Source organism: Peromyscus californicus, unplaced genomic scaffold, assembly GCF_007827085.1.
Source record: "Peromyscus californicus insignis strain IS unplaced genomic scaffold, ASM782708v3 Scaffold_3__1_contigs__length_106647218, whole genome shotgun sequence".
In the NCBI taxonomy this organism is placed as follows: Eukaryota; Metazoa; Chordata; class Mammalia; order Rodentia; family Cricetidae; genus Peromyscus; species Peromyscus californicus.
In genome coordinates, this window is record NW_026294551.1 from 48,167,525 (window position 1) to 48,180,554 (window position 13,030).

General features: G+C 44.3%; 2 protein-coding genes across 3 annotated transcripts in view; one reads left to right on the top strand and one right to left on the bottom strand.

Annotated features, from left to right (window-relative positions):
* The window catches only part of Smg6 (SMG6 nonsense mediated mRNA decay factor), a 246,261-nt gene extending 245,396 nt beyond the window's left edge, over positions 1-865 (bottom strand). Inside the window, exon 1 of one of the 2 annotated variants that reach the window (XM_052756057.1) lies at positions 487-865. In XM_052756057.1, coding sequence (XP_052612017.1) covers positions 487-574 — 88 coding nt within the window. In that variant the 5' untranslated portion in view covers positions 575-865. Of the gene's footprint in view, positions 1-8; positions 382-486 lie in introns of those variants that run through there. The other variant, XM_052756058.1, reaches the window with a different exon arrangement.
* Positions 866-898: 33 nt separating this feature from the next.
* Srr (serine racemase) overlaps positions 899-13,030 on the top strand; it is a 31,452-nt gene continuing 19,320 nt past the window's right edge. The window contains exon 1 of the mRNA XM_052756068.1: positions 899-1,143. Within this exon, the coding sequence (XP_052612028.1) occupies positions 935-1,143 (209 nt within the window). The 5' untranslated portion in view covers positions 899-934. The remainder of the gene's footprint in view (positions 1,144-13,030) is intronic.

Here is a 13,030-nt window from a genome sequence, read left to right on the forward strand (position 1 = left end):
TGGCGTACCATTGGAAGCCTGCCTTCGGGGGGGGGAAAAGTTGAGCAGGGTAAGTCCCAGCCTGTTAAGCTTTTCTCCTCAATTTCTCCAGCTCCTCCTCTCCGACTCGGAACGGAGGACTACGGAGGTACACAGACGATTCTTTAGGGAGCCATAAGTCCCGGGGCCTCTACCGGACCCCAGCACCCACGCCAGTTCGTATCTCCTCACGACTGAATCCAGGGGCCGGCGACAGGAGGGGGAACAACCACAGGCGCGGCGGTGAGCAAAAGGGTGGAGGCAGGAACTCGCGCTGGGCTCTGCCCCCAAAGGCCGGAGTGAGCAGAGACCCAGCCCGCGGTCTCCGAGGGGCCGCCTCAGGCCCCGGGGCGCACTGTTGGGGGAAGGGGCGGGGGCTCGGAGCGCCACGGACGGGGCGGGGAGGAGGCAGAGGAGAGGGAGGCGGGGCGGGCAGGCCCGGCCCAGCAGCTGGGCGGCGCAACTCACCTCTGCTCCCGGCCTGCGGAGCCAGAGTGGCCAGGATCCCTCGCAGCTCGGACGCGGAGATCCGCACACGCTCCAACCCCTCCGCCATCTTCGCGGCGGCTGCTTATAGCTGCTGCGACTCCGCCACCGCCGCGCGCGCAGCCAGGAAACCACGACGGACGGGCGGCGCGCGCTCACCCACTCCCACCCTTTTCCCCGCCCCCTCCTGTCGCCCTCCCCAAACGACGGTGGCCGCACTGGGAGCAAAAGCATCCAGCACGTCCAACGAGGGCCCATGCCAAGAGCGTGCGCCCAGCCCGCAGGGACGGCGTGTGCGCGTGCGCTTGCGCAGAGGTGTAACGCTGGAAGGTACGCTGAGGCTTGGAGGTGGAGGCGCGGCGCCCGGAAGGTGAGGTGAGGCGAGGGCAGGTGCGGCTGGCCCACACCAAGTGGGCATTCGCGCCTAGGGATGCCGGTAATTGCTGTGGTGGCCACAGACGACACTGCTTTTGGTCTAGGGCTCGGGTTGACGGAGACACCCTACAATCCGGCCTCCTCCGATCATTTTAGGCCGAAGCCTCCTTATAACAGGCCTGGATTGTTGGAGCTGAAAGATCTTTTAACAACAATTATTATTATCCCCATTTCTGATGAACTGAATCTCAGAGAATGGAAGAGGTAACTTGCCTCGTGTAACAATTGGTTGTACCAGAATATCAAAGTCCAGGGCAAAGTTCATCCCTAAGACTTGCTGGAGGGGGTTGTGTGGAAGTAAAACAGAAGGAAATTATCATTCGACCTGGCAGTTTCTGTAACACGGAAATTTTTTTAATTATGGTTTTAGAACTCAGGTTTATTCTCCCCGCTCTCCATCTTTACATCTTTAAATATTCACTGAGGCTAGTAGAGGTAGTTCATTCCTGTATTTGAGAGGCTGAGACAGGAGGATGGCAAGTTCAAGATCAGCTTGGACAGCAGCACATTTGAGGCCAGTCAGGGCAGCATATTAGAAGACCTTGCCCCCCCCCAAAAAAAAAAAAAAACAAAGAATTCATTAGACTAGAAGATTGGAGCTTTAGCCTCGTTGACCATGAGCTCCTATTAAAAACTGGGGAGGAGAAACTCCCTACCCAAAGGATGCCTCTCCACCTGTTGCTCCTTCCTTGGAACTTTAGACCCTCAAAAAATAGTAACCAGTTATTCCTTGATCACAGTATAAAAGATTTGATCCTGAAAGAACCCATCCAGTTCCTGTTTTGTGACAGATACTTTGCCATTAGAAAAGAAAGACAATGACTGGGAAATATTTCAACAGCTCAAGGGGTTATAATTAGAATGACCAGAGCAAATGGCAGCCTTTGCCCAAAGATTTGAGAAAAATAGGAAATAAAAAAAAAAGTCCTGGCACAATGGCACACGCCTGTAACTCCAGCACTTGGGAGGAAGATCCAAGTTCATTGCTGTCCTCCACCATTGAGTTCAAGGCCAGACCAAAGTACCTGAGACATGGTGGCACATGCCTATAATCCTAGCACCAGGGATACAGAGGCAGGAGGATCTCTTCAAGTTCAAAGCCAGCTTGGTCTACATAAGTGAGTTCTAGGCCAGCTACAGTAAAACCTGTCTGAAAACAATAACAACAAGAAAAAAATTTTAAACCCCTAACTTGAAGCTGGTTATGGTATCACACATCTCTAATTACATGACTTTGGATGCTAAAGCAGGAAGATACAAGAGTTCCTGATCAGCCAGGGTTTAAGGTCTTCCTTGGCTATGTTCCAGGCCAGCTTGGATTACATGAGACCGTACCTTAAAAAAACAAAAACAAAAAAAAAAAATCCCTAATGCCACATACACTAAGTATGGTGGCAGAAGCCTGTAATACTTAGTGTAAAGTACAAGGAGAAGGACTCGAAGTTCAAGGTCATCCTTGACTACATAGCCAGTTGAAAGCCAATGTGGGGATGGGGGCAAGTAATCTACTTTCCAGTTGAAGACCTCAGTTTGAAGACTGTTTGGTTTTGTTTACTTTTGTTGAGGCAAGGTCTATTCTTTCCAGGCTGGCCTTGAAGTCCTTATGTAGCAAAGGATAGCCTTGAATTTCTAACACTCCTAAAAGATGGGATTGTAGATGTGGTCCTATACTGATGTGCCAGGTTGATGTCGTTCTGAGGACTGAACTAGGGCCTGGTACAGGTTGAACAAGCATCCTACTAACTGAATTATCTCCTGACTCCAACTTTTATTTATTCATTTACTTATTTTCCAGTCTATAACTCATGATGTTTTTTTTTTAAGATTTGTCTCATTTTTAATTATATGTATGTGTCTGTGTACGCATACATGCACATGAGTGCAGGTGCCTGAGGAAGCCAAGAGGCATTGGATTCCCTCTGCAGCTAAAGTTACAGGTGGTTCCGAGCCACCTGATGGGGGTTCTGGGAACTGAAGTCCACTTCCCCACAAGAGCAGTACTCGTTCTTAACCAATGAGCAATCTTTTCAGCCACACAACTTTAATTTTTTTTTAAAAGAAGGGAAAATAATTTGAAAGAAGAAAACTTCCCCAGGACAGCCATGGCCAACTTAATTCAGTACTGTCAGTGATCAGACCAGAGAGCCTCTAAGTATTAAAACAGAACTCAGAAATTTACCAGAACTCAGGGAAAACACAACAAATACATAAGGATGAGTGATTATGGAGCATGGGTCCAAAAAATTAATAATACAAATGCCAAAATATGGTAGCTGGCTGAGGAAGAGCCAACAGTCAGGTTACAGAAAAAAGCTTTTTTTTTTTTTTTTTTTTTTTTTTTTTTTTGGTTTTTCAAGACAGGATTTCTCTGTATAGCTTTTACTATCCTAGAACTCACTCTTTTTTCTAGTTTTTTGAGACAAGGTTTCTCTGTAGCCTTGGCTATCCTGGAACTCACTTTTTACACCAGGCTGGCCTTGAACTCAGAAAGATCTGCTTGCCTCTGCCTCCAGAGTGCTAGAATTCAAGGTGTATGCTGGCTGAAAAAACCACCTGGCTGAACAGCTACTAAATTTTGAGTTTTCATATTTAAAGGACTTATGAAGTATCAAGTAAAATAATGAAAAAGACTCCCAGCTTGGAGGTAAATGACTGTAATCCCAGCTACTCAGGACAAGGCAAGAGAATTCCAGCCTCAAAGCCAGCAACTTAGGAAGACCGTGGCTCAAAATCCAATAATAATTTGAAAAAAGGCTGGGCCCGGTACATGCGTGCCTGTAGTCCCCGCTCTAGTGAGGCAGGGTAGAGGCAGGCAGTTCTCTGTGAGCTCGAAGCCAGCCAGCTTGAGCTACAGATTAGGAATCTGTCGAGAGAGAGAGAGAGAGAGAGAGAGGGAAGCTATTACAGAACAATATATGTTATAGTTCTATCTATATTTGTTCATCAAAAAAAAAAAAAACTGGGATAGGGGCTGGAGAGATGGCTCAGTGGTTGAGAGCACTGGCTGCTCTTCCCGAGGACCCGGGTTCAATTCCCAACACCCACATGGCAGCTCAGAGCTGTCTGTAATTCCAGTTCTAGGGGATCTGGCACCCTCACACAGACATACATGTGGGCAAAAACACCAACACACATAAAAATAAATTTAAAAAGGTGGAATATATGCCAAACACTCAAAAGTAGAAAACAGGTGCCCTGACAGTAGACAGTGGAAAACTCTCTGTGTTTCTGTAATGTTTTAAATTCTTAAAATAGGGATTTGGTCACATAATATGTAGGTAATACAAAAACAGTAAAGCAGGGGGCTGGAGAGATGGCTCAGAGGTTAAGGGCACTGACTGCTCTTCCAGAGGTCCTGAGTTCAATTCCCAGCAACCACATGGTGGCTCACAGCCATCTATAATGAGATCTGGTGCCCTCTTCTGGCCTGCAGTCACATATGCTGTATACATAATAAATAAATGAATTTTAAAAAAAAACAAAAAACAGTAAAGCAGATTTAGATCACGGAAGATGATGGAATTTGTTTTTTAGAAATTAAAATTGGAGGCTGGGGAGATGCCTCAGTGAATAAATGCTGAGCAGTCATGAGGCCCTGAGTTCAGCTCCTGAGAACCCACGTGAAAGCCAGGCATGGTGGTGCGTACCTGTGACCCCAGTGCTGGGAAGTAGAGACAGTGCATCTCGGAGACTTGCTGGCTAGCAAGTCCATGGCAAGCTCCGGGTTCAGTGAGAGACCTTGCCTCAATAAAATGAAGTGGGTGCTGGCAAAATGGCCTTTGCCTCTGTGCCTGACAACCTGAGTTCAATTCCCAGAACCTACATAATAGAAGGAGAGAACACAATACACATAAATAGATAAACAACATTTTTTTAAATTTTAAATAAGGTAGGCGCTAGCAAGCTGACTCAAGCGTGTAAAGGTGCTTTGCCACCAAGCCTGGTGAATTTGATCCCCCAAACCTACATGGTAGAAGTAAACCAGCTCCCCATGTTGTCCCCTGGCTCCATACATATATGTGCTGTGGCATACTTGCACCCACACAGATAAACATTCAAGATAAATTAATAAAGGTTGAAAATTTAAAAACAGAGAGCGATAGAGGAGGACACCAGCTTCAGCTTTTGGTCTCCACATGCGCACTCGTGTGTACACCCACACAGTTAAAATTGTACAAGTTACATAAACCAGAAGCTAATAACTACAGATTAAGCAAAGAATTCTAACTACTTGTAATTTTTAAGAAGTAAAGAGGCCAGGTATTGTCGTGTGCGTGTGGCGTGGTGTGCATTGTTGAAAACTGGTGACTGCAGAAGCATTGCTGACGCCCGGTCCAAAGTCCAGCCAGAGAACCAGAGCAAGAGGCCAGAAAGAAGACTCCGCGGTGAAGAGCACTGGCTGCTTTTCCGGAGGACCTGGGTTCAATTCCCAGCACCCACAGGGCAGCTCACAACTGTCGTACACGTCATACACATGGTACACAAACACACATGCAGGCAAAAAATCCATCACCTAATATAAAAATAGGTGAAAAGATAAATTAATTAGGGACTGGAGTTGAGCGGGTTCAGAGCTCTTACAGAGGACCTAGGTTTGGGTCCCAGCACCCACATGGTAACTCCAGTTCTTCTGTCCTCCATGGACACCAGGAACACATGTAGCATGTATACATACCTGCAGGCAAAACACTCATACACATAAAATGAAAATAAAAAAGTATTTTAAAATAAATTGATAAAAATAAATTAGTAAGAGCCAAATGTGGTGACACACACTTATAATCCCAGCACTCAGGGGGGAACGGTAGGCAGATCTCTGTGAGTTCAAGTCCAGCCTGATCTACATAACAAGTGAGGTCAGCCAGAGCTGTATAGTGAGACACCATATGTATTAATGAGTATAATTTTTTTAAAAGGAAACTATGTCTAAGACCTTTGGGGTTGTTTTTGTTTTCTATATAAAGTTCATGGGTTCTTTACAAATTATGATGATGAAAAACAGGCTGGGACTATAGCTCAGTGGTAGAGTGCTCATCTAGCATGTGTCAAGCGATAAGTTAAATCCCAGCACCTCAAAAAAATAAAAGAGAAAGCAGGTGGTAGTCACACCCAGCACTCAAGAGGTAGAGGCAGGCAGATCTTTGAGTTCAAGGCCATCCTGATCTACAGAGCGAATTCCAGGACTGCCAGGGCTACACAGAGAAACCAAGAAAGATAGAAAGAAAATAGTGCATGACGGAATCCATGAGGAAGCATTAAGCCAATATAAAAGAAAATTTAGAGCCTTAGTGCTTTTAGTATTAAAAAAAAAATTAAAACTAAAGGTTGGGGGATGGGAGCTAGAGAGGTGGTTCAGCAGTTAAGAGCACTGGGTGTTCTTCAGAGGACCCAAGTTCCATTCCAGTCATTCACATGGCAGCTCACAGTTGTCTGTAACTCCAGTCCCAGGAAGTCCAGCATTCTCATGGCCTCTGCAAGTACTAGCCACACATCTGTTGCACAGACATGCATACAGACAAAACACCTATATACATTAAGTAAATAAATTTAAAGACTGGGGATGTACCTCAGATGATAAAGTGCTTGCCTACCATACATGATCTCAGACACCATATAAACTAAACACAGTGGTGCATGCCTGTAATCACGGCACTTGGGAGGTTGAGGCAGGAGAATCAGGAATTGAAGGTCATCCTCAACTACAGCTAGTTTAATGCTAGGTACTGTCCCAATACATTTAATTAACTAATTAAAATAAATAGCTAGGGAGATTGCCCAATCAGTAAAGTGCTTACTATACAACAATTGATAGCTCAGTCAATATAGATATATGAACCTGAGTTCAATCCCCAGCACTCACTTAAAAAGCTAGGAATGATATCTTGAGTTTGTAATGAAAGTTCTGCGGAGATACAGACAGCTGAATCTCTGAGGCTCACTGTCCAGCTAGCTTTAATCAGTAAGCCTCAGTTCCCAGTGAAAAACTATTGTAAAAAAATAAACTATAGGGGCCTGGAGAGATGGAGCAGCAGTTAAGAGCACTGGTTGCTCTTCTAGAGGTCGTGAGTTCAATTCCCAGTAACCACACGATGGCTCAAAACCACCTGTAGTGGGATCTGATGCCCTCTTCTGTAATAAAGTCATACATGCAGATAGAGTACTCATCTAAATAAAATAAATAAATAATCTTTGGGGCTGGAGAGAGGGCTCAGAGGCTAAGAACACTGGCTGTTCTTCCAGAGGTCCTGATTTCAATTCCCAGCACCCATATGGTGGCTCACAACCATCTGTAATGAAATCTGACTCCTTCTACTGGCCTGCAGGCATACATGCAGACAGAGCACTATATACATAATAAATAAATAAATAAATCTTTAAAAATAAATAAATTTTTTTTTTTTTTTTTTGGTTTTTCGAGACAGGGTTTCTCTGTGTAGATTTGCGCCTTTCCTGGAACTCACTTTGTAGCCCAGGCTGGCCTCGAACTCACAGAGATCCACCTGCCTCTGCCTCCTGAGTGCTGGGATTAAAGGCGTGCGCCACCACCGCCCAGCTAAATAAATAATCTTAAAAAAAACAAAAACAAAAAGCTATAGCCAAAGTGAATAGCTCCTGAGAGATAACACCCTCACCCAGGGTTCACTCACACTCATATGCACATGAATACACCTATACGAATGAACACCCATGGACAAAAAGAAATAATGTGTATTTATTTATTTGTTTATTTATTTTATGTCCTGACCACAGTTTCTCCTCTCTTCTCTCCTCCAAGCCCCTACCCCCACCTGCCCTCTGTCTCCCCTTCCTCATCTGTTCCTCCTATGTTTCCATTGAGAAAAGGGTAGGCTTCCCATGGATCTTCACAAAACAAGGCATATCAAGTTTTCAGTAAGACTAAGCACCTTACTTTGTATTAAGGCTGGGCAAGGCTACCCAGTATGAGGAATAGGGACCCAAAAGCCAGTAAAAAAAAAACAAAAAACAAACAAACAAATAAAAAAACTAATAATGGACTGGAGAGATGGCTCAGTGGTTAACAGCACTTTTGCTTTTCAGAGGACTTAAGCTCAGTTCCCAGCACTCATGTAAGGTGTCGCACAACTGCCTGTAGGTCCAGTTCCTAATGGGTAGGAGATTCTGTCCTCTGCAGGCACCTATACTCTCACACACACACACACACACACACACACACACACACACACACAGAGACTGAGAGAAAGAGAGAAAGGAGGGAGCTGGGCATGGCTGGGCACACCTTCAATCCTGGCACTTGGGATACAGAGGCAGGCAAATCTCTGTGGATTCCAGACTGGCCTGGGTTATATGAGTTGGAGGTAGCCAGGGCTACATAGGGAGACCACCATCTCAGCAGAAGTTTAATTACAGTATTTATCATGTGAGCTTACATGTGGAAGTCAGGATAACCTGCAGGTGTCAGTCCACCATGTGGGTCCCAGGAATGGAACTCAGGTTGTCAGCCTTGGCAGCAAGCGCCCTTACCAGCTGAGCCATCTCTCCAGCTCCCTCCCTTTTTCTTCTGAAAACTTGCCTTTCTTTCACACCTACTCAGAAGCTTGGTTTTGGTTTTCCCTCCACCGTTCCCTCTTACACTGCCACTTTCCATCAGAAGCAGAGAATTGAGGTAATCATACTATTTTGTTCACACTCATTAACAAGGCCTTTCTCATTTTCTCTTTTTTGCTCATTTCAGTTCCCAGTCATCCTCCATCACTCCTTCTTTAGTGGCTTTAACGTGCTTAATATATGTCTTTAAATATACATGTATCCTTGCATAATATATAATGTTTTATGTATGTATTTTAAATGTACATAATTGATATTGTGTTACAAATCTCATGCTGTTTCTTTTTCATGTTTCCATAAATACTTCTATTACATAGTATTTCCTAAATGACTTTACATCCTTTGCCACACTGATCCTGGGCCAAGATGGGCCAAAGTCCTTACCCAGAATTTTTTGAACTGAAATTGAGAGAAAAATCCCTCTTCAGTGTGGAAGCCATAAAATGTAAATCACAGGAGCATTCAGCAGCCATGTGTCCTGCCGTATGGAGCCAGCTGGTCTGCTGTGAAAAGGAAGCCGACATGCCAAAGGCAGCAGAGGTGAGAAACCACGCGAGAGTCATGGAAGCCCCCAAGCTCCTGGTTGCTGTGCTGCTGAAGCGCCAATCTCCATGGTTTGTCCAACCTTCCTCAGATTCCGTGAGCCAGTGAACCTGGAAGCCCTCATCCTTTGCCTAAGCTATCAAAGCGAGGTTCTCTCACTTGCACACTGTATGAGTCAGCGTTCTCTAAGGAACAGAACTGAAAGAATGAAATATGTATGTATACAAAGGGGTATATAGTAGAATGCCTTATAGGCTGGGGTGGCTAATCCCACAGTGGCTGTCTCTGGGCAGAAAAGGCAAGACTATGGTAAGGTTTAGTCCACACTAAGTTGGAATTCCGAAGAAGCTGGTTCTAATACCAATGAGAGAACGCTTCAGCAGCAGGATAGATGGCAGCAAGAGTAAGGGCAAGCAGGCGAATAGTAGACGCTTCCTTCTTCCGTGTCTTTTTCTGTGGACTACCACCAAAGGTATGGCCCAGATTTAGGGTAGGTTGTCTCACCTCAAATAAGCCAAACAAAACCCTTACCAGGCATGCCCAGCTTCTTGGGTTTTAGTTGATTCTAGAAAAATCAAGTTAACAAGGAAAATTAGTCATCACACAACCTATAGGCCTGAGTATAACTGCTATTATCTTTTTTCCAGTTTGTTTCAATTGTGGTAAAATATACATAAAATGTATCATTTAACCATTTTTCAGTGTATGCTTTTTCTTGTTGTTTAATGTATCTTGTTACATACCCAAACCCATTTATACCCATTAAACAGCCCTCCACTGTCCTAAACCCAGCCGGTCAACTACTCTTCTTTCTTTGAATTTGGTTACTATGGGTATCCCACATGATTGGAATCATGTAGTAGGTTATCTTTGCAAATAGCCTATTTCCCTTAGCATAATGTCCTCAGTGTTCATCTATGTTACAACATGTCAACATTTCTTCCTGTTAAATATGAATCTTCCATTTTATGTGCATATTACATATGTATAGACATTTGTCTGTCAATGGCCACTGGCTTCCTTTGGTTACTATGAGTAATGCAGCTCTGAACATGGGAGTGTAGAAATCTCTTTGGTTGTGGGGCAATCACTGGAGAAGACTGCTTAGACATGGGTTTAAGCCAATAGAAAGTCTCTAGTAGCTGATTTGTGACTACCCTTGGTGTTTGGGATCCCAGTGTGGCACTGAGCCTTCTTTAGGTTAAGCTTTTAAGCACAAAACCATGTCCTGGGTTGACATACTTCAGTTAGCAAGAACAGTTAGCTGAAGCAGAACTACAGAATAGTTAGTGCTTTTAAGGAGACTTTCTCAGAGCTATGGACTTTGTTTTAGTGCTGGCAGGTGGTACTGTCTGTGTGCTATGTTTTACAGCCTCAATGGTAATTACATCATGGAGTCAGTTGTGCAAAGGTCACTTTGATGAAAAACAGCCTGTTGGTCTACCTCTAGGAGTAGAGTTGCTGGTTCAGGGGATAGTGTTATGTCCATTGTTTTTAGGAACTAGTATAGTGTTTCCCATAACACCTTGATTACTTTATATTCTGACCAACAGTACTCCCACTTCCTCTCCATCCTGGTCTAATGCTTATGGTTAGAGGAGGTGCCTGTTGTAGTTTTGATTTGCATGTTTCTAATGATTAGTGATTCTGGGCATTTTTCATGTGCTCATTGTCCTTTATGTATCTTATCTAGGGAGATTTCAAGTTTTTGAAGGTTTTTTTGTGTTTTCATGCAGCATATCAAATACAGGGTATCATGTAGCATAGGCTGGCCTAGAACACACTGGGTAGCCCAAGGATGACCTAGAACTTCTTATCCTCCTGTCTCTACCTGGTACCGACCTGTACCTTCACCTTGTTTTATGCAGAGCTGGGGAACAAACCTAGGGCTGCTACATGCTACTAGGTCTATCTGAAGGACATCTTTAGTCCCTTAAAGTTTGTGTTTACATAAAATGATTTTTTTTCTATCTACTTTTGCCAGTCAGTCCCCCTTTGCCCCTCCTGTGTACTGAAATTCCTCTGAATTGGGCTCCCTGGTTACATTTTTGTCCTTTCCTTTTCCTTGTCTGCAGTTAGTGGTTTTCTGAAAATGGTGATGTATCTCTGTAACCCCATCCCATCCCTTGGAAGAAGGAAACAAAATAATCATGAATTCAACACCAAGGCCAGCTTACCCTACATAGGAAGACTCTGTATCCAAAAACCACAAAATTTTATTACATATATATGTATTCTACCAAGGCACTCACCTGATCAGGGCTTAATAGCATTCCATGACTCTTAAAAATATGGAAGCTGAGTGTAGTCATATACACCTGTAATCCTAATACTTAACAAGTAAAGACAAGCTGGGCGGTGGTAGCGCACACCTTTAGTCCCAGCACTCGGAAGGCAGAGGCAGGTGGATGTCTGTGAGTTCTGGGCCAGCCTGGTCTACAGAGTAAGTTCCAGGACAGGCTCCAAAACTACACAGATAGACCCTGTCTCGAAAACCACCCCCAAAAGAGAAGAAATAGAAACAGGATCATCAGCAGTCTGTGGTCATCCTTAGGCTACTACATACCAAGTTCAGGCCATTGTAGACTACCCAAGACTGTCTTTTAATTAATTAATTAATTAATTAACTAACTAAAAAAAAAACAAAACAGGAAAAAGCAAGCAAGAAGGAGTGTCAAATGTAGCCTTGCTCAGCAGCAGGTCTGTTTCAAGGGCAAGACCTGTCCTGGAATGGATTGGCCAGCACCTGCCTGAGAGGGACTATAATCATCACACGGGCCCACAAATGTTTAATGCTCTACTTTATTGTTTTTCCCCTGAGATAGGGTCTCACTGTGCAGCTAGTATTCTTAACTCCTGAGCCTCCTCTCCAGCCCCTGCCATGAAATTTTAAGATAACTTGCTGATAATGTACATGAAGAGTAAGCTTTCTGCATATTTATTATGTAATGAGACACTTTACTAGATTATCTTGTTAGCTTTTAAAGTGTTTTAATGTGGAGCTTGCTGTATAGACCAGATTGGCCTCTGCCTCCCGCGTGCTGAGATTAAACGTGTGTGCAACCACACCAAGAGTAAATTTCTGGTTTCGTTTTATTCCGTGTGTATGAGTGTTTTGCCTGCATGTATGGATGTGTGCCTGGTGCCTGAGGAGGTCAGAAGAGGGTCTTGGATCTCTTGGAACTGCAGTTACAGACAGTTGTGAGCCACCATGTGGGTGCTGGGAACTGAACCCGGAGCCTCTAGGAGACCAGCTAATGTTCTCCAAGACAGGGTTTCCCTGTGTTGTTTTGGTGCTTGTCCTGGATCTCGTTCTGTAGACCAGGCTGGCCTTGAACTCACAGAGATCCGCCTGGCTCTGCCTCGCAAGTGCTGGGATTAAAGGCTTGCACCACTGCCGCCCGGCTCCAGCTAGTGTTCTTAACTGCTAAGCCATGGAATAGCCCCTGCTCTTTTTCCTGGATGGTTTTGATAGCTTACTTTCCAAATGTGAGGAAAAACCCCAGGGAATTATTGTCTGAGCTCTGTTCCTCTTTGCAGATTTGAGTTTCCCTAGAAGATTCGATGCAGTGAAAGGTTTCTCAGGTTCTGTGTGGTGAAAGAGTCCCCAGCTCTCAGGCCTGGGATAGGCTGGAGCCTGAAAGCCATGAGGAAGACATATAGCTGTCCTTGCTTCTGTGATTTCCCACACAAGCCTTCCCTTAGTTGCACTAAAAGAAACTCTTCAATTCCTGTGAAAGCTGAAAATAGCACAGCCAAAGAAATCTGAGAACTGAAGAGCAGTTAAATTTAAAGATACTACTTGAAAAACTACCGTAAGCCCTATCTAAAGTTAGGAAAAACAAAAGTTAAGGGACATCAGCAATACGGAGGTAGCTCAGTGGCTACATCAGGTTGCTCACAATCACAATCTGTAACTCCAGTTCCAGAATTTATGTGGTTCACAGAAGCTCACACAGGC